At 34.0% G+C, this 19,344-nt stretch overlaps 1 protein-coding gene across 4 annotated transcripts in view; it reads right to left on the bottom strand.

The window, feature by feature from the left end:
- The window catches only part of LOC126821730 (pleckstrin homology domain-containing family D member 1), a 34,026-nt gene extending 18,169 nt beyond the window's left edge, over positions 1-15,857 (bottom strand). For all 4 annotated transcript variants that reach the window (XM_050550217.1, XM_050550219.2, XM_050550218.1 and 1 more), the window contains exons 1-4: positions 15,557-15,857; positions 12,953-13,046; positions 9,746-9,835; positions 177-253 (exon numbers count right to left, since the gene is read on the bottom strand). In XM_050550217.1, coding sequence (XP_050406174.1) covers positions 177-253; positions 9,746-9,835; positions 12,953-13,046; positions 15,557-15,681 — 386 coding nt within the window. In that variant the 5' untranslated portion in view covers positions 15,682-15,857. The remainder of the gene's footprint in view (positions 1-176; positions 254-9,745; positions 9,836-12,952; positions 13,047-15,556) is intronic.
- Between the last annotated feature and the right edge of the window lie 3,487 nt (positions 15,858-19,344).

Consider the following 19,344-nt stretch of genomic DNA (forward strand, 5'->3'; position numbering starts at 1 on the left):
CCAACGTAAACATAGGACCACAGATTTTTGTAGCTTAAAATATAGTTAAGTCTTAACCAGTCTGTAGTCCTAACAGTGGAATCTCCCTCTAAAACCATTGGTCAAAACAGGTACAAAAATATTATTGATTTAAAATATTTTTGATCTGTCTGATTCCACACTTGCTAAATACTTACACTCTGCGACAGTTGACCATTGTTTCCATCCATTGCTTCCTTTCATAATCACTTTCACCTGCTAAAATTAGTCTACCCTGTAAATAACAAAATTATTTCACATTATTTCAAACTAACAGTAACAATATTCACGGTTTTACGTGTAAATATGGGAATTTATGATTTATCATGTTTGGGATTTTCTTTTTAGTTATGTTCAGATTAACAATCTACAGGAACAAACAATTTGATAAGGAAAGGGGGTTGTAGCTGCAATCAAACTTACTGGGTAGTTAATTTAATACCAGTTTTGCAAACTAATCAAGCTTGTCCAATACTGGAGGGTTTCAAACCATTCTTTATATCAAATTTTAAAATTTTGCATTTTCTCTAATGCTTTGACCTTTAAGATTTAAATTTTGAACTTTTAAAGATATATATACTATTCAAAAAAAGTAGGGGATATTTGATTTTTAAGTGTTATTAAAGTCACCTAATGAAACTGACGAAAAAACAAATGACAAAATGAAATGAAGTTCACATTCATCGATTTATTCCAAATGATCGTTAGACTAAGTAAGGCACAGACTGACCATTATAAGGTGAAGATACCCGGGGTCAAACAGCAAAGTTACCGCAGCATCACAACCAAGTCAGTAACGGGTAAATCCTCCTCTGTTTGCCAAACAAGCATTGATCCGACGTGGCATACTCCTAATGTGACGTCTTAGGTCATTTTGGTCCAGATTGTCCCATTCCTGTTGCAACGCAGCAGCAAGTTCTTGGACATTGGCAGGACGTTGTTGACGTTGACGTTACCTCTGTCCAAGCATGTCCCAGACATGCTCGATGGGGGAGAGGTCGGGACTCAGTGCTGGCCAAGGTAATGTGGTGATGTTCTGTTGTTGGAGGTAACCTGTAACGATCCTGGCCCTGTGACATCTTGCGTTGTCATCCTGGAAGATGAAACGGCGGCCATGACGTCGTGCGAACGGCACAACATGGACTGCCAAGATGTTGTCCCGGTAGTACTGGCCTGTAACACGCCCTGCAACAACATGTAAAGCCGTTCTTCCAGCAACAGTGATGCCTCCCCACACCATAACAGAACCACCCCCAAATCGATCATGTCTGATGACGTTAACGTCTTGGAAGCGCTCGTTTCGACGACGCCACACCCTCCTACGTCTGTCCAAAAAATCAACAGTGAACCTTGACTCATCTGAAAACATCACATTGCTCCAGCGTCGATTATCCCAGTGTTGACGATCCCTACACCAACGACGTCTTGCCTGAATGTGATGATCTCTCAAACAAGGGATCACGCGAGGACGTCGGGCGCGAAGGTGACCCCTATGCAGTCGATTCCGAATCGTGTGGCCACTCACTCTCACACCAGTGTCTGTTTGAAGACGAGCGCTGATCTGATTTGCTGTGATGACACGATTTCTCAAGGCCAAGGTACGGATAAATCGATCCTGGGCTTGAGTTGTCGCCCTTGGTCGACCTGAGCGTGGTCTGTCCTGTACAGATTGTGTATCACGGTATCTGGACCATAGCCTGCTTATGACAGACTGAGAAACATTCATCGTCCGCGCCACAACCGCCTGTGTTGTGCCGATCTGTAGCATGCCAAGGGCACGTAACCTTTCATTTTGGGTAAGCCGACGCATATCAAAATTTGTTTTCTGGTCACTAAAACAATTAAACTGATGTTTCCATCCTGGAATTCAATGCCACAATGACTGTAACATTCAAAGTCAGAGTCGTGCAAATCTTGGGTTGGACCCCCATGATGATCCCAAGCATCACCTGCATTCCATGCGGTAGCTATTGGTGCGTTTGGGCGTCACATGTAACTGGAAATGTTTCTTCTGTTAGGTTCTATAGTGACTTTTTTCGTAGTCATTTGCATATTTTAGTATTATGCCCCCAAAATCAAATATCCCCTACTTTTTTTGAATAGTATATATCAACTACATGTAATATAAAAAGAACATTTAAGTAAATTATATCCTTGATTGATTGTAAAGAGGAAGTGAAGCATTCTAAAATTGGAATTTGAACTGATCTATACTCTACTATCTCAAGTGATATCCTATCCCTTGTTTATTATCTCAAATTTCACTTCAAAAATGTATAAATAGTAGATGGCGAAATATCACAGCTTCCATGACGTTCTGAATGTATTTTCTTTATATATAATATACTCTTCAAAAAAAGTAGGGGATATTGAAATGCAAATACCTATGCAGGTTGTGAATGATAAATAGTCATGGACACTTTACAGATGAAGAACTTATCGCCCCAACAGAACACGTGGGAGGGGGTCATTGTCAAATTTGACACTTCAAGGAGGGGTTGATGAAAACTGCAGCGTGCTTGTTTATCTATCCATGTTAGCATTCCTATCGGTTCTTGCATAAGATTTACTGTTTAGCTATCTTTGCTTTAGTGTGTTACGTTTATTTTCATCGGGAGACGTGTTCGTCTACGTCAAAGTCTACCGACAACACTAAAAGAAATGGGGCCGTCAGATAAGCCGCCCATATGAACTGTTTATGTTCATGTGTAGGCAATTGGCCTGTTATTAACATACACTGGATACCTCTAATAAAAACAGCAGAGCATTTCCGCAGTTTTGTATTGTTTCTGAATATCCCCTACTTTTTTTTGAAGAATATAGAATGCTAAGTAAAAATATGATTTTCGGAAGATGGGGGGGGGGATGGAAAGGGGATTTATGGACCTTCAAAATTATTGATATTAGAAAAAAAACCCAATCATATATTATTTTATTGTAGGACAAGGAATTAGTTCATCTTGAAATTAAAGGGTGTAGACATAAATGCTTATTGAAATCAATGTGACACATGTACACATGTTTACCTATAACTAAATGATGGCTGGGCGGCATTAATACATGTAGTTATGGTTATGCTATCAATGACTTAGATTTGATAAACACCTAATTAATCATGTTGATTACCTTATTGTTTTGATGAGTGTTAACTTCATGCTGATTTATGGGGCAACAACAAGAATTTTGACATATAATAGAACAGAAATATTTATGGAAATTAATGTGATTGGTAATAATAGGCCACATTTAAGGCATTAATTTCTTGTCCTCAGAAAATATATCTGGTTTTATTTGGGGTAATCATTAAACAAATCTCCATATTCAAAGTAAATAAAATGATGTTCACAGTTCAACAAAAAAAACTGTGTGTCAAAAAGGTTAAGTTTTAGGCCATTACTTGAAACATTTAACGTTCAATATTTGAAGAAGGAACAATGAAATGCTGCTCTAAATTTTAAACAACTGCACCTTCTAAGTACTCAGCGGTTAATCGAACATTTTACAATGTAAATAAAACTTGTTACGCCTTATAGTGCAAAGAAAAGGCAGATAAGCTGAACTTGGGGTTGCTATAAATAAAACAGATACCAACTAATGAATAGGATACAGACAAGTTATGTTTACTTGAAATACAAAACTCCACCAAACTCTATTTATTTTAACCTCTTTATACATGTGGTTCACACTTTTTACAACACTGACTGTTATTCCACTTACGTTTTTTAAATGTTTTTTTTTTGTTTTTTTTAACAAAACGATAGTATATGAATGTATATAGATTGTACACATTTAATACCATAACTGATTTTCATTTTGTGCATTTGTAGGATTTTGTATGAATTTTTATCTAAATATTAGTAATAGAGAGAGAGAGACAGAAATGGGGTTTAAACTAGGTACCTGGTAATTTCAGGACAAGCACATGGTTGATTTTTATTTCAATAATTTGCTTGTGCTAAAGGGTCTTTAGCAGTGTGAGGACCCAGAGGAAACCCATGAGGCAGGAAGTCAAACATAATGGGAATGGAAACCACGAATTTTACTAGATGACAAACCTTATGAGCTCATCAAAAGCATACGTTAGACCATCCAACACCCTGTTATCAATAACATTCGAATTATCATCTAATACTGTCTGATACATGTAGGTGTATAGGACTAATTGAGTATGGGGAGAGAGCAAGTTTGGACCCCGGTTTCACAAAGACTTAAATTAAGAATTTACTCAACTTTCAATCACTGTTTTAATATCTTTGATCCAGAAACACAAAACTTTGCACATAGTTTCTTTTTGATGTATTTGATACATTAAAATAACAAACGTTTTATAAAGGGCTATATTTTAGATATTTTAGATAACTTAAGGCAAACAATTTTGAGTAAATTCTTAACTTAAATCTGAGAATACTTTGTGAACTCGGGTTAAGGTGTCTGAACTTCTCTATAACAAAAAATAACTTTTACGTTTTTTATTGTAAATTTTGATGATATTATAGTGGGATTCTCGGTACTACAGAATAATATGCATGTATGCCACTGGTAATACTACCAGTATTTTAATCTCAAACCTTTTTAATCAAACAAAGTGTCAAGCATTGACCAGAAAAACAAATTTTGAGAATGTTTATCAACCTAAATGTTCGTTGGTGAGTCATATTTAATTAGAGTGCATGGCTTTTTCAGCTTCAGATGTCAAAAGGTTTTTTTCTTTTTATTAAGGTATTTCAGATCTAAATGTAACAAAAAAATGTTACAATAAACATGGATATAGAATACATTAACACCGGAATGTCGGACTGTACTAATCCTTAAACATTGATAGCCCAAACACATGGCTATACATATTAAACTAAGTAGGCCTTCTGGCCAACTTCTGGCTAGTTAAGTAGGTATGTACATGTAATTCACTTGATTGACTGTAGATGATGGGTTTCCAAATGACAAGAAATAAAAAAAAGAACTTTGAAGAAATCTGATATTGTAGGAATATATCCAATAATAGATTAGAAGAGAAGTATTGCCAAATGTTCATTTTATGATGCAATAAAAGTTATTATGTTGGTAGTTACAATTATTATTGGACTATTAATATTGGCACAGTATCATAAACGAACATAATAAAGACTTTAAAATATTGGCTCAAAAACAAGCACTGTTTCAAAAGTTAACTTATATCATTCTTTATTTCTACATTGACTAAAGGAAGTTAAAAATAAAATGAAATTTCCACAAATTGTTTAATAAAATTTGTGAATGCTAACTATTTGCTACATGCTGATATAATAATTTAAACCACGTACTAAAATTAATAATATAGACATTGAAGTCAATCTACTAAATAACAAAAATGGTAAAGTACCCATGAAAAAAAATATAGTTCACTGTTGGATATTTAATTCCTCTAGCTACTTAATGAAAAGGTGAACATTTTTTCTGGTTTTGTTTTTTATAACATAAGTTTTAATAAACAAACTACATGTACCTACTATTGAAATTTTCGAACACAAAGATCCGCCCATAATTTACCCGAGGTGGGAACTTGAGTCGAGTGATTCCTACTCGAGGCCTATGAGATTACTTGCGACTCAACTTGACATATTTAATGCGACTCGAGGCTCGACTCGGAAGTCGTGACGACTCGCAACTTGAAAGCTTAGGATTTGAGTCGCAGCTAGGGAGCATAACTCTAACTTAGGGCCTCCCTTATTCACCACGTATTGCTGACTCATGTAATGAACTGAAGACTTGAACAGGACTCAGGCTTTGTAAAGACTTGGAACTCGGCCCGGAACTAAAGTCAGAGGCTAGGGACTCGACTCAAGACTCAAGGTCCCGCAAATTTTTCCCACCTCTGTCCTTTACTAAATCATTATACCTCTTCCATATGACATAAGCTATGTATATAAGAAAACCAACTACCTGTACCAACAACTGACAAATAGCAATCCATTTTTATGAAAAGTTAATATTCAATCTTTAATGCGAAAGGGGTCTATTTGTGTGTGTTTAGGAGAAAGAAATGGACTTTAACATTCACATATTAATAACTACAGTTAGGTCATTTCAGGACTAATTGACATTATATTCTTATTTCAATACCATGTGCATGGATATTTAGAAGTGGGAGGGAACCCATGAGGTTAGGCAGGTGATCCTAATCCATGTCTTTTGGATCTACCATGTTAGACCAATCAACCACTCAATCCCCTTGTCTATGCATGCGAACAGTGGCACACAATTTGCAGAATTTAGGTTGTTTACGTAAGGGCAGTACCTGACAAAAACTAAATAACTTTTGTTATTATGACTGTCAATCAATACCTGTGACATACACTCACGCCTCTGAAATGTACATTTAAAGTGGGAGTATCCCTTATGTAATGTTTACACTGTGTTTATAATATAAACTTTATACATGTATGCTATGGAAAAGAGTAGGGCCTACTTAATGAACATTGGCTAACTATTCAAAGGGACAATATTCTAAAACATCTTCCCATACAAATCACACCTTCTGTGGCTAGACAATTTATCTAATATACCCTCAATCACCATCTTAGGGGGTACATATTTCACAATTAATGTGCTATACTAGAGTATATCATTTTATGAAGACTTCCTAACTAACTAGTGTGTATTACTAGTGAGTTTTAACTGCTATGGTGGGGACGTTTAAAGCCAAAACTGCAAACTAAATTCACAGAGCATCATTGGTTTGTTTGAAATATATTCTATTGACATAGAGTATAAAAGGATTGCATACATACACAACTTCTCATAGACTAGTTAGATGGATGTTTCAGAAATGAAATGAAATGAAATGGAGTTTAACGTCCTACTTTTCGGATGTTTCGGAATATTGAGTTAAAATGTATATAATGTCCATGGGTTGAGATTGGCTTGTTCTGATGTAGGCCTATTATTAAAATAAACATAGTGTATATTTTGCCGTCCGACGGTTCCTTACTTTATTTACTTTCCGTTCGACATGCGCAGTTGTCCGATTCTCGCGAGATCTCACACCCTTATCGCGTGATTAAATATGGCGACCAAAGAAGATGTTGACGGCTAGTGCGTTTACTAAAATGATGTTTCGGGCGTAATTGGAAGCGAATTTGACTCTTTTCGAGCAGGGTTAGGGTAAAATAAAATTTGTCGTGAGACGGTAAAATAAAATTTGTCGTAAGACGGTAAAATAGTTGAAATGACCGACGGCAATTAATGTCAGACGGTAAAATAGGCCACAAGTTGAAATAGCCGGCATCACTGCCAAAGCGAAAACCGCTAAGTCCAGGAATCAGACAACTGCGCATGTCAAACGGAAGTGACGGCTAAATAGTAAATAAAGTAAAGAACCGTCGGACGGCTGAATATCCACTGCGTAAACTAAAATAAAAACAAGTGAAAATTTACTGCAGGTACAAATTTTTAGCATGTGGAGAGAGCCTGTCATACACGTTTCACTTTCTGAAAAATATCAAAAGCTAATATTTTTCTTTCTGATCAACAGAAAATGTCAATGAAGAATAAAAATTTCATTGCTGTTTTAACTTCCTCCTTGTTGATATGGTACATAGATAACTGCACAAGTATGTCCCGGTATATCATGTCCAATTTTATCTTACTTCTCAAGTGTGTTTGGCTAGGGTTTTGAATCAATTCTTTTATTTATATTGAGCTTCTTTTTTGAATCTTTTCAAATTAACAGAGTACTGCACACTCTTTCTGAGCTCTGCTATTGTTTAAAATTGAGCAAAATGTAGAGCTTAACATATTTACAAAACCATTGGGAAAAATATTTTGGCAAAAGTCCACTCCAGTGTCTATTCTCTAAATTCATTTTAAGCCACGGCTGAATTGTTGAAGAAATATTGACCTCTTGAGATTTACTACACTTGTTGTAAGAAGTAAATTCTGTCTAGCTTTTCTTGAACACAATAATTACCCATGTTTGGAGACATATTGATTAATACTGATGGACCAGAGTTGCATAATGTCAGACGTCGATCTAAATGGGTGTTTAGTGGGTTAATACCCTCTCTAATTTAACTTTGTCATCTGAATGCAAAGGTGGAGCAAATAAATTAGACAAAAAACTTCAGCTCTGTCTTTGAGAAGGCTTTTCTTAACAGCTTGCCTTAAAAACTGCGGCTCTACCTAGATTTGGGCCAGGTAGTAAGTTCTATGTGCCCATGCATTAATAACTCTAAGCTTTAACCATTTTTGAACTACCAGTAGTTTAAATAGAAACATCTGATTAGAGACACCATTTACCAGATAATGACATCACTGTTATGTCATCAATGCTATTATTAATAAGGCCAAACCAATTTGGTCCTCTGTTTTTCATAAATAAATAGCCAAATAATCAGGTGAAAGATGTTTTGTTTCAAAATTTCAGAACTTAAAGGAGCTAAGTCGCTAATATTTGGGACCTAGAAATTGACACAAATGCGTCACAACGCATATAATAATGTAATATGAATGTATATAAACTGATTTACATTCAATCATTTCTGTTTTTACTGTAATTTCTAATCAGATAAGTTCGGCGAAATACGCCAGAAGTCTCATGTGAATGGCAATCTTTAGCGTCTGGTTTTTCCAGTCTACACCAAAATTATTTATTGCGCATGCTCTCCAGATAAGAATATAGCGTCATCGTTTGACATGACTTATTGAATATGTCTAGCCTCGTTACAAATGACGCTAAAACGCATTATGGTACACGATTTGTGTACCAATGGTAAAATGTTTATTTTGTCTTAAATATTGGATATCAGAAACCCACCTTTTCCCGGTAAGATCACAACATCAATGTTGATTTAAATAGACAAATACTTTGTGTCTTCAATGTCGAAGAATTTGGATGATATTGAGTTAGAGACTTATAACTTATAGCTACTTTAAATTAGCAAAAAACGAAAAATCAAATTGTGTGGCCTAAATCTTTTATCTAATTATCACATTTGATTATCAAGGGGTGTTACATGTACTTTCATGTTTGACTGTAGAACTCATTTATACATAGGATAACTACTTTATTTTAAATCAGAGAATTAAATTTAATTTACCACATTAACTTCTTGCTCATGATTTTATAGTAGCATGGTTGGTAGATGCTCAAGAAAATTACAAGGGGAACCCGAAAGGACAGTGTACTTTTAACAGATTTAATTACTACCTCTATTTTTTAATAAAAACGTATAGTCGATCCACATTCTTTACTCTTATTATTCTTCTAACAAATCTAGTGCAAACTGCTGTATATCCTAAATATTTACATTCATATGGAGGTGGGGGAGGGGAATGTTACATTATGGCAAGTTCACTTGGCCAGCAGACTAGGATTCACATTGATAGTAGGATTTAGTCAGCATAAACACTCTTTTGTAATGCTTTCTTTCTCCTTTTCTTTTAAGACATGTAATATAATGTTGTTGGATATGAGAACAGTCTAGGTCATGTGTAAACTTCATAACATATTTTTTTATTTTACATATCTCTTTATGCCTGCATTGGTGTTTAGACATGAAATATCTTGTTGAGATGTCCCTTTAAAATGTTATTACTGGTCTTCACAATAAACCTGCTACCACACAGTTATTAATGAAGATTAATGGGATATAATTAATTAAGAAACTGGTCAAGTGAGTACCAGCACTAACAATAATCATGTAATAGCAATCAAATTAACAACTAGCCTATCCTATATATATATACTTACACGAATTTCTGGACTCTCTACTTGAAAAGCAAATGGATGACCTGGTTCTCGTATGGCTTTAAATTCACATTCTGCTAATGGTATAATTCCCTGGATGAACATTAAAAATAAAATATCTTAAAATGAAATAGAGAGGTTGATGTTTTTTCGAATCAATTACCACTATTCCTATAAATTTCTCTTTTCTCAAGAATTTATGAAATTTAAAGAACTGGGATATGGACTATTTAAGATGCATTATGTAAAGCTAAATCAGGTCTTTTTCTAGCTTGAAATGTTACATAAATTATTATTTAGACATTTATTCACATGACAAGCCAAAAATCATTTCTCTAGATCATCGGATGGCTAAGTTTCTTTTTTTAAAACAATATTTTTATTCAGGATGCTTGAATGGGGAACACTGAATAGACTTAGCCTACAGTGTATGTAAAACCCCTCTCCCTAACATACTGAATGGATTAGAACACCTTCGCCAAATAACGTTAAAATTGGTAATCAAGACTTTGTTTATATCGTAGCAATGGTATTTGACAATCAAGACAATCTTCTCAAAAACACTCTTAACTTCGCTCAGAATAAAGTATTTCGACTGAAACTTTCAATAAATTAATTTCTCATTATCTAATTTTTAACTATTATGAAAGTATTACAGCAACCAAGTCAGCTCTTAACTTTTATCGAAGTCTTACATTATGCATCTTCAATAAAAATTTTTTATACAAACCAGAAATGGCATTTTATTGAATTAAGACTCGATTACAGTCACAACCAGCTAGATTGTTCATGTACTATTTTAACATAAAGATTGTTAATTTGTTATGTCATTAATCACGTAATCAAGTATAAAATACTTCATAAATAATGAGCTGGCTTGTATGAAACAGATAGCAGAATTATTATTACTTCAAATATGTTAAATAAGATGGCATTGTCAAATCAAGAGAATTCAATATACCTGTCTAATAAGATGGCCGAGTGTAATCAATAGAAAGCAATGTAAATTTTCAATAAATATTTGAATAATTTCTAGACTAAAACTAAAATACTTTTTGTGAAAACTATTTTCAGGAAAAAGATCCTTTGTTTTTTAGATTAGCTATCTGTAAGAACAATTCTTAATACCTACATATTTATGAAATATTAAAAAATAAATTTTGGAATTAGAATGTTTGATTAGGTAATGTTGTAAAATATAAAACTAAAATTTCAATAAATAATGTTTAAAATAACCAATGTTTTACAAAACAATATTTTACAGTCCAATCTGGTTAAAACACAGATCCTATTTCGTTTCGTTTTTATAGTACAAAATTTTGTTTTACTTGTCTCTACTACACTTGGATCTGGAAGAGTTGTTATTTTACTTGTGTTCTGAATGGTGTCAAGGATAAGCCAATGAAACGGTTTGTTACGGCGAGCTTTAGGCGTGTTTTGCACAGAAATGTGGGTAATTCACTAGTAACATCAATGCTGATTGGTTAATTAAATGTCTGACGTCATAGGGTCATAAGTCGGTCTTTTGACCCCTGACATGACCTATCGCTATAACTTGTCAGATCTTCATGTAGTGTAAGCCATCAAAAGTATAAAAAAACGAAACGAAATATAGATTTGTATTTTAATCAGATTGTACAGTCCTATATCATTGTGTAAGTTTATGGTCTAACCTAACGTTAGTTAACATTTATTCTTGAATTCTTATAGGCTACTACTATAATTCATTTATGGCGTACAAAATAAATATTTACTGTAAAGCCACTGATCTCCATTTGCATTTGTTGGACAATATCTCATTTTTAACAGATTAATCCAAGCTAAAATGTACTTACATTCAATTAAACAAGCGATTGTCATGCAAGATACGCCCACATTTTCAGGGTTCCCGCGGCTTCGTCAAACAAGGATATTCAAGGATAAATATACGTCAAATACAAGGATTTTCAAGGACATTTTTTAGCCTAAAGTTACAATTTTTCATCTTAAAAATAACCAAAACATTACCAACTATCGTTATAATCTCATATTTAAAAGGAATTGAAGACATTTGAAACAAAATTAAGGATCTCAACTGAAATTCAAGGATATTTTCCTATTTCCGCAAAATTCAAGGATATTCAAGACCTTGAAAATTAAATTTTAAATTTAAGGATATTCAAGGATTTTCAAGGACCGCAGGAACCCTGATTTTGCAAGAGATGGACAGCGAACATGCTAAAAAAGCATACAATAAGGGGCTATAATCCAGGATGATACAGTCCGACACGCATCAATATCAAAAGGAACCGAAATCTTTGGGATATAAACATACATATTTTAACTTTCATCAAAATCGGATAAATGTATGACCTCTAGAGTTTCCACAAGCTAATGACATGATTTTTTGTACAGTCAGGGGCCATAATCCATGAAGTTATGCCAATATTGAAAGGAACCAAGATCTTTGGGATATAAACCTATATTTCAAGATTCGTCAAAATCAGATAAAAATCGTGAACTATAGAGTATCCACAAACAAAATGTAAATGGACAGAAAGGGGGCAGTCAAAATACGTCCATATGAAAATGTGGTGTATAAATATGAAAGTCAAAATATCAATGGTTGGTATACTGATAAATTTGTAAACTGGATTGAAAAGAGCCTCATCAAATGATTTTACCCAACAATTATTGGTGAAACTGCATTTTAATATTGTCTTAAGAAAAAGATGAATGTTGTAAAATTTTAAATTATTCATGTCTTTGAAAATATTGACCAAAACTGAATCATTTTTGTTAGGTCACCAGATTGAACATTCACAGTTGTAGTTTGCAAGGGATTTAAAATCCATCAAAAAAACGATCAGCAGCTTTAGTTTAATCCCACTTTGACATAACACCACAACAATTGTTTTAAATCAACTTTGTTTAGTTTAACACAAATCTACAGATTAAATATGAATAAAGTAAGATTGGCTAGGGTATGTTTACATCTACATGACTTACTGTCATAATATGACATGTATCGACATATCTCATTTCAAATGTACATGTTCAACATAGTCGTACACAATTTCTTATGGAGTAATACAAACAATTGGCATGCGCATGTACTTAACAACCTCCTAAGATCTATAAATTCCATTTGATTATTCTTTTTAAATCTACAAATGGGGGCATTTGGAAATAAATTGAAAAACAAAGGGAAATAATTGTTATTAGCCCTACCTTTGGATGAACATTAAAATGCACGCGTTTATCGAACTCTTTCTTTTCATTTTCAGGATAATATATCAGGAATCCATCTTTGACCATGAAAAATCTGCAAAGCAAAGTAAAGCATAGAGGTATTAATACTTTATATAATTTGTGAACCCTCTTGTTTAAAAATCATTTTTATGCCAAGTACATGAGCAGCAGTATCTGAGATTTGGTATAACCAATTGGAAGTAATTATCAGTTACCACAAACTATCCTATGTTATGCCTGCTTTGATAATATATGATTTAAAAAAAAACATAATTATGTGATGCATATTAACAGATTAGATCAGGGATGTTGTTTCAAAATTTTGCTCGTTGGGACATTTTTAGTTGGGGTTCATAGAGGACGGAATTAGGTCACCAGAAGTCGTTTGTTAGCTTCAAGAAATAGGGCCAATAAACTTCCATTCCCTTTAATACACTTCAACTACTTTATAAAGTTTTATTGTAACATATGGTGTTCTTAATAATTTTTATGATTACCGGTAGTACAAAGAAATAGGTGCACCTCGCTATTTTTCATATTCAATTACAGTACAGAATTTAAATTCATGTCAGTGACATTCCTAAAACAGCGGTTGCCAGGCAAGATACACTCACATTTTGCAAGAGATAGATAGAGAACAACCTATTTAAAAAAAGCGATTTTTCGTACTATCAGGGCCCATAATCCAGAAAGTTATGGTCTGAAATGCGCGAATATCAAAAGGAATCGAAATCTGTGGGATATAAAGATATACATGTATTTCAAATCGGATAAAAATTGTGACTCCTAGAGGGTCCACAACCTTGGTATATTAAATACTTTTACACTATTTGCGTACAAGAAGCAGCCATTTTGTTTGACAGTTTGGGTCAGATTTTTACGAAATTGGAACTCAACCTTTATTGATGTGCAACGGTGATATATTTTTTAAAATTGATAACAAATTGTGACCTCTAGAGTGTCCACAAGCTAAAAACGTGATTTTTCGAACAATCAGAGGCCATAATCCATGAAGTTATGGTCCAATACATGCCAATATCAAAAGGAATCAAGGTTAAGGGGAAATAGACCTATATTTCAAGTTTTGTCAAAATTGGATAAAAATTGTGACCTGTAGAGTGTCCACAAACAAATTGTGGACTGACATCCGGACAGAGGCGGCGGCATATGTCTACATGTGTATTCGTCTGGTGTTTTACATTTACTGTGCTATTTTTCTGCACTAACCAGGCTGATGAAGACATGGACATTCCATGCTGTGTGTACAGCCAGCACCTACTCTTCAACCAATTCCAAATATCATCAAGGGTTCTCTTTACGTGCATATCAACATGTAGTCTACACATGAGATTGACCTCAGGTTTTTGTCCAAACTGAACAACAAGACAGGGTTCGGTATCCAGAGTATTAAGATTGCAACATCTCTGTACAGTGTTAAACACTTTAAAAACCACTAAAAATTTGTGCGATTTGTAAATTGAAAATTAAAATGTCTATTTGGTCAACTATTATAGCCTTTATTAGCATACTAATTTGAACCCCCCAATACTACTGTAGCCTATAGTTAAATCAAGCCAAGTTGAAAATTCTTTTCTCACAAACCTGCAGAACCCTCAAATAGCTTATGCCACTGCCTACCCACATTCTTTGTCAAAATATTTTAATAGAAATCTATTAAAAATGAAAGATAATCAAAATGACTGCTAATTGCCCATCTGGACAAACTTTATAATTTATATTTAATTTGAAAGTTAAAAATATTATATTATCAAAGGAGTTAAAATCCCATTTCTTTGGCACCTAGAAATGTGCACAAATGGGTCGTAATGCATACAATAATGTAAAATGAATGTATTCAATCATTTCTGTTTTACTGTAATTTCTAATTAGTTATTTTCGGAGAATAACGCGAAGACTGGAAATTGAATGGCATTCTTTGGTGTCTGGTTATTCCAGTCTACACTAGTAATATTCTAGTTTGGGATATGTTTAGCCTCGTTTATCAAGTCACTCCATTACAAATGGTGCTCGAAAGCATTCTGGCACGCGATTCGAGTGCCAATTTTAAAAAATTTATTTTGTCTTAAATATTGGATATCAGAAGCCCATCTTTCTAACAACATCAATGTTGATTTAAGTCGTGTTTGATATTGAGTTAGCGACTTGCCTCCTTTAAACAATGAACATATTTAACGAATGTTAAAATACAATTTATTAATTTTAATTCCTGAAATGATCTTGTGTGCCCTTCGATTAAAACTCACATTTTTTTTTCAATTACCCTTTCAATTAATATCATTAGGTTGGCTATTTACTACTACTGATATAAATAAACTAGATGATAACTATCAAGTATCAAACCATAATGGATGTTTTGACACGGTCATGAAATGAAAGATATGTCTAAATTTGACAGATTGATCATCATGGGATTTACATAACATTACACTTGAGATGCAAGTTTACACTACCGTATTTTGGTTTATTAACAATTAAATAATACAATAATTAAATAATCAAAATAATGTTTATGTTTTGAGCTAACAAATATGAACTAAAAGTTTTTATATTAAATAATACTACCTTCGAGACCAGTTGTTCGATTGGTGACCCAGCGGTCTTTTCAACAGTGTGCCATGAATTTGTATCGACGAAGACCAGTCTCCCTGTTGCAACGGTGCTCTATTGATTTCGGGCATTGCGTTCATACTATGTAAACATACATGTTACAATCAACTTATCATAAGTTTAGTTGAACAATCTTCTGTCAAATGCTTTAAAACTTTATGTTGTATACTCCTTCTTCCTCATCCAAATTCTTACTTCCCCAATAAACATTGACCTTTTTCTCAACTTTTTAGTTGACAAAATTACCTCCCTTTGAAGTAAAAGGGCGAGGCTTTCTTGTAGTCTCGATTTCCAGGTCACGTTTCTGAGCAATCAAAATCGCGGGAGTAGAAGCTAATCTGGATACTTTTAAGTTTTATTACCATTCCAAATATATTCAAAATGTGTTATTTTATTAAGCCCTACTTGCCAATTAAAAAATATTTTCAATTCTGTGAAATGTGTAGCATTCCGAGAACAGAATGGTGGATTGAATAAATATATATTATGGGAGGCTAACGAAGAAGCTCCACTCCCATTTATTTATTTATAATTTAAAGGGATAAGACACCAGAAAAATATAAAAATACATTATGATTTTCTCATTCGTCATTAATGATTTATAAAAATGAAATGGGTTTGTGGAATATAGTCATATCGGGAATAGAAGTTGCAATAGCAGAAGCGGATCCTTCACTATCAGTACAATAAAAATGTTTCTCGGGATTAACACTGTTTACAATATTATCCCCATCAATATATTTGTCAATTCTATATAAACTTACAATTGCGTATTCTTCAATTATTTATCCTTATTTAGGGTTCTCGTAATATGTTTACCCAACTAACCAGGACCATCAGAAAACTGGGTAGTCTTTGGGTTGGAGCTATGGATTATAACTAAGACCGATCATTTGGAAATTTAAAATTTAAATTTTAAGAAGATTGTTTCGCGTCACTCGACTTTTATATATAAATATGCAATTAATCCACGGTACTAATTATTTGTCAATATATTTTATTATATTAAAATGTTATACAATCCCAAAAGGCACAATAAATCAACATGTCCTTTATTATATGAAAACATAGAAGTATATATTTGTATTTATATCAAGATTCAAAGAACCAGAGAAATAGTATTTGGCTAGGTCCGCTCGAGGTTCTTTCTTTTCTTATATCCCTTGGCTGGGAATGATTGGTGTTTTAACATATCGGTAAGAAATAAAAACTCAATGGACAATATTGTGCGAACATATGAAACGGAAATAAAAATGTCAAACTGTTTATACGTAACATGCAATAAAATGACACTTTTTTAGTCCACTTTGCAATGTTTTGTTTTTTTTGGGTTTTTTCTCTTAAAAAGCACAAGAAAATGTCCCAAAGATTTTGTCAATTAACTTGTTACTGCTTTGTCGTTATATTATATAAAATGGTATAAATTCTAAAAAGGCCAGGGCCCGCGAGGGTGGCGGGAGACCGCTGAGACACTTGTTCAGGGACCAAGAGCCTAGAGCGCCCCGGAAGTATGCAGAGTAATGTTTGTTTGTATTTTTAAAAAAAAATGTTGGTGTAAATTAATAAAAAAAAATACACTGTTACTTGATTATAAAGTAGAAGAAAACCTGTGACTTTTCTGAATGTGGGTACCTAGTGACATCAGTAAAACTAAAACGTAGTACATGTATTTGGTATGTCATTTGTGTTAAAACATCCAGTTACCCCAGATATACGCCAAAATTATGCTAGGGACCATGTATCTTTCAAAAATCTTATACAGCATATCATCAGCGTGTCTATAAGTAATTTAGTAAAATAAATGTTGAAATACATAGGATTCTTCATTCACTATAAATTTCAATCAAACGGGATGATGGGTTTGTCTCTTTAAAATTCTCAGTGTATATGTACGTCTACGTAATTTATAGACAGTGGTGGCATCATGCAATGTTAATCGTATTAGGTACAGTATGTTTTTATGTAAAATCCCAGTTTCTGTGTTTTGTCATAAAGTGACCTCTGGTTACCCCATATATTCGCCAAAATGGCGATAGAGACCATGTATTTCTAAATAAAATGTCAAGGCCGGGGGAGAAAACCCACCGGATCCCCAAATGATACATTGTCTCAGGAACCTGCAAAACCCCCTCCTGCAAAAATTCCTGGATCCATCTCTGATACATGATTTAAAAAGGCGGTTGTCGTGCAAGATACGCCCACATTTGGAAGAGAACAAGCCATAATCCAGGAAATTACGGTCCGATATGCATGAATATCGAATGGAATCAATATCGTTTGGAATTGGATATAAACATATATTTTAAGTTTCATTAAGATCAGCTAAAATTGTGACCTCTCGAGGGTTCACAACCTTGGTATATACTTTTACACTACTTGCGTACAAGTAGCGCCACTTTGTCAGGCAGTTTCTGTCCGATTTTCACAAAATGAAATGAAATGGTGTTTAACGCCCTACCCAAACAGCGGCACTACGGCCTACTCTTATATTGAATTCCAACTGTCAAGGGATCTTTTATGGGACCTCGGTTTTTCGTCCCATCCAAACAACCAGACAACTGTCCTTGTCAGGCCCTCCGTCCTGCAATACTGACAAGCGGGAACCACCCGTTAAATCTGGATGAACTTTCTCGGCCAATACGGTGATCGAACACCCGACCTCCAGGCTAGCGAGCCAGCGTCTTACCCACTTAGCCACCGTGCCAAATTCAACTTAACGATTATTATGGTGATATATTTAAACTTTTTTTTTTTTTTTTTTTTTAAATCAAATAAAAAAATTTGGCCTATAGAGGTTCCACAAGCTAAAATACACGATTTTTTGTACAATCAGGGGCCATAATCCAGGAAGTTACGGTACTATGTTCATATATAACCAAGATCTGTGCGTTATAAACATACATTTTAAGTTTCATCAAAATTGGATAACCAGCGGTTGTCAGGCAAGATACGCCCCATTTTGCGCGAGATGGATATAGAGAACAAGCTTTAAAAAAAAAAGATAGGTTGCCAGGCAACGAAACATACGCCCACAGCAGCTAAACGATACGGGCAGTCAACAAGTGTTGTCGCATTTTTTTACTTTTTTTGGTAATGAAACATTTATAATACACTAAAATTTGATTAAGAGTAACAACTCATGAAGTAATTATCAATCTGAAGTCAATCGGATGCTAACTTTAGCCTCTAGAATGTCACAAGTTTTTTCAAAGTGATCAAGGGCCATAAGTTTGGCAGTAATTATCGGAAATTGTTGAAAATCAATAGGATTCTTTGTCTCATGACCTCAAAATCGCTGAAAATGAATAGACGTCTTCGTCTCATAACCTTAAACACTGTGTATAAATTTAAAGTCAATCGGATATTAACTTTGACCTCTAGAGCGTCCACAAGATTTTTCAAAGTGATCAAGGGCCATAACTCTGGCAGTAATTATAGGAAATCGCTGAAAATCAATAGGCTTCTTCATCTCATGACCTTAAACTCTGTGTACAAATTGAAAGTCAATCAGATAATAACTTTAGCCTCTAGAGCGGCCACAAGATTTTTTGAAGTGATCAAGGGCCATAACTCTGGCAGTAATTATCGGAAATCGCTGAAAATCAATAAACTTCTTCGTCTCATGACCTTAAACACTGTGTATAAATTTTAGGTCAATTGGATATTAACTTTGGCCTCTAGAGCGTCCACAAGATTTTTCAAAGTGATCAAGGGCCATAACTTCGGCAATAATTATTGGAAAT

This window comes from Patella vulgata, chromosome 5, assembly GCF_932274485.2.
Source record: "Patella vulgata chromosome 5, xgPatVulg1.2, whole genome shotgun sequence".
Taxonomy (NCBI): domain Eukaryota; kingdom Metazoa; phylum Mollusca; class Gastropoda; family Patellidae; genus Patella; species Patella vulgata.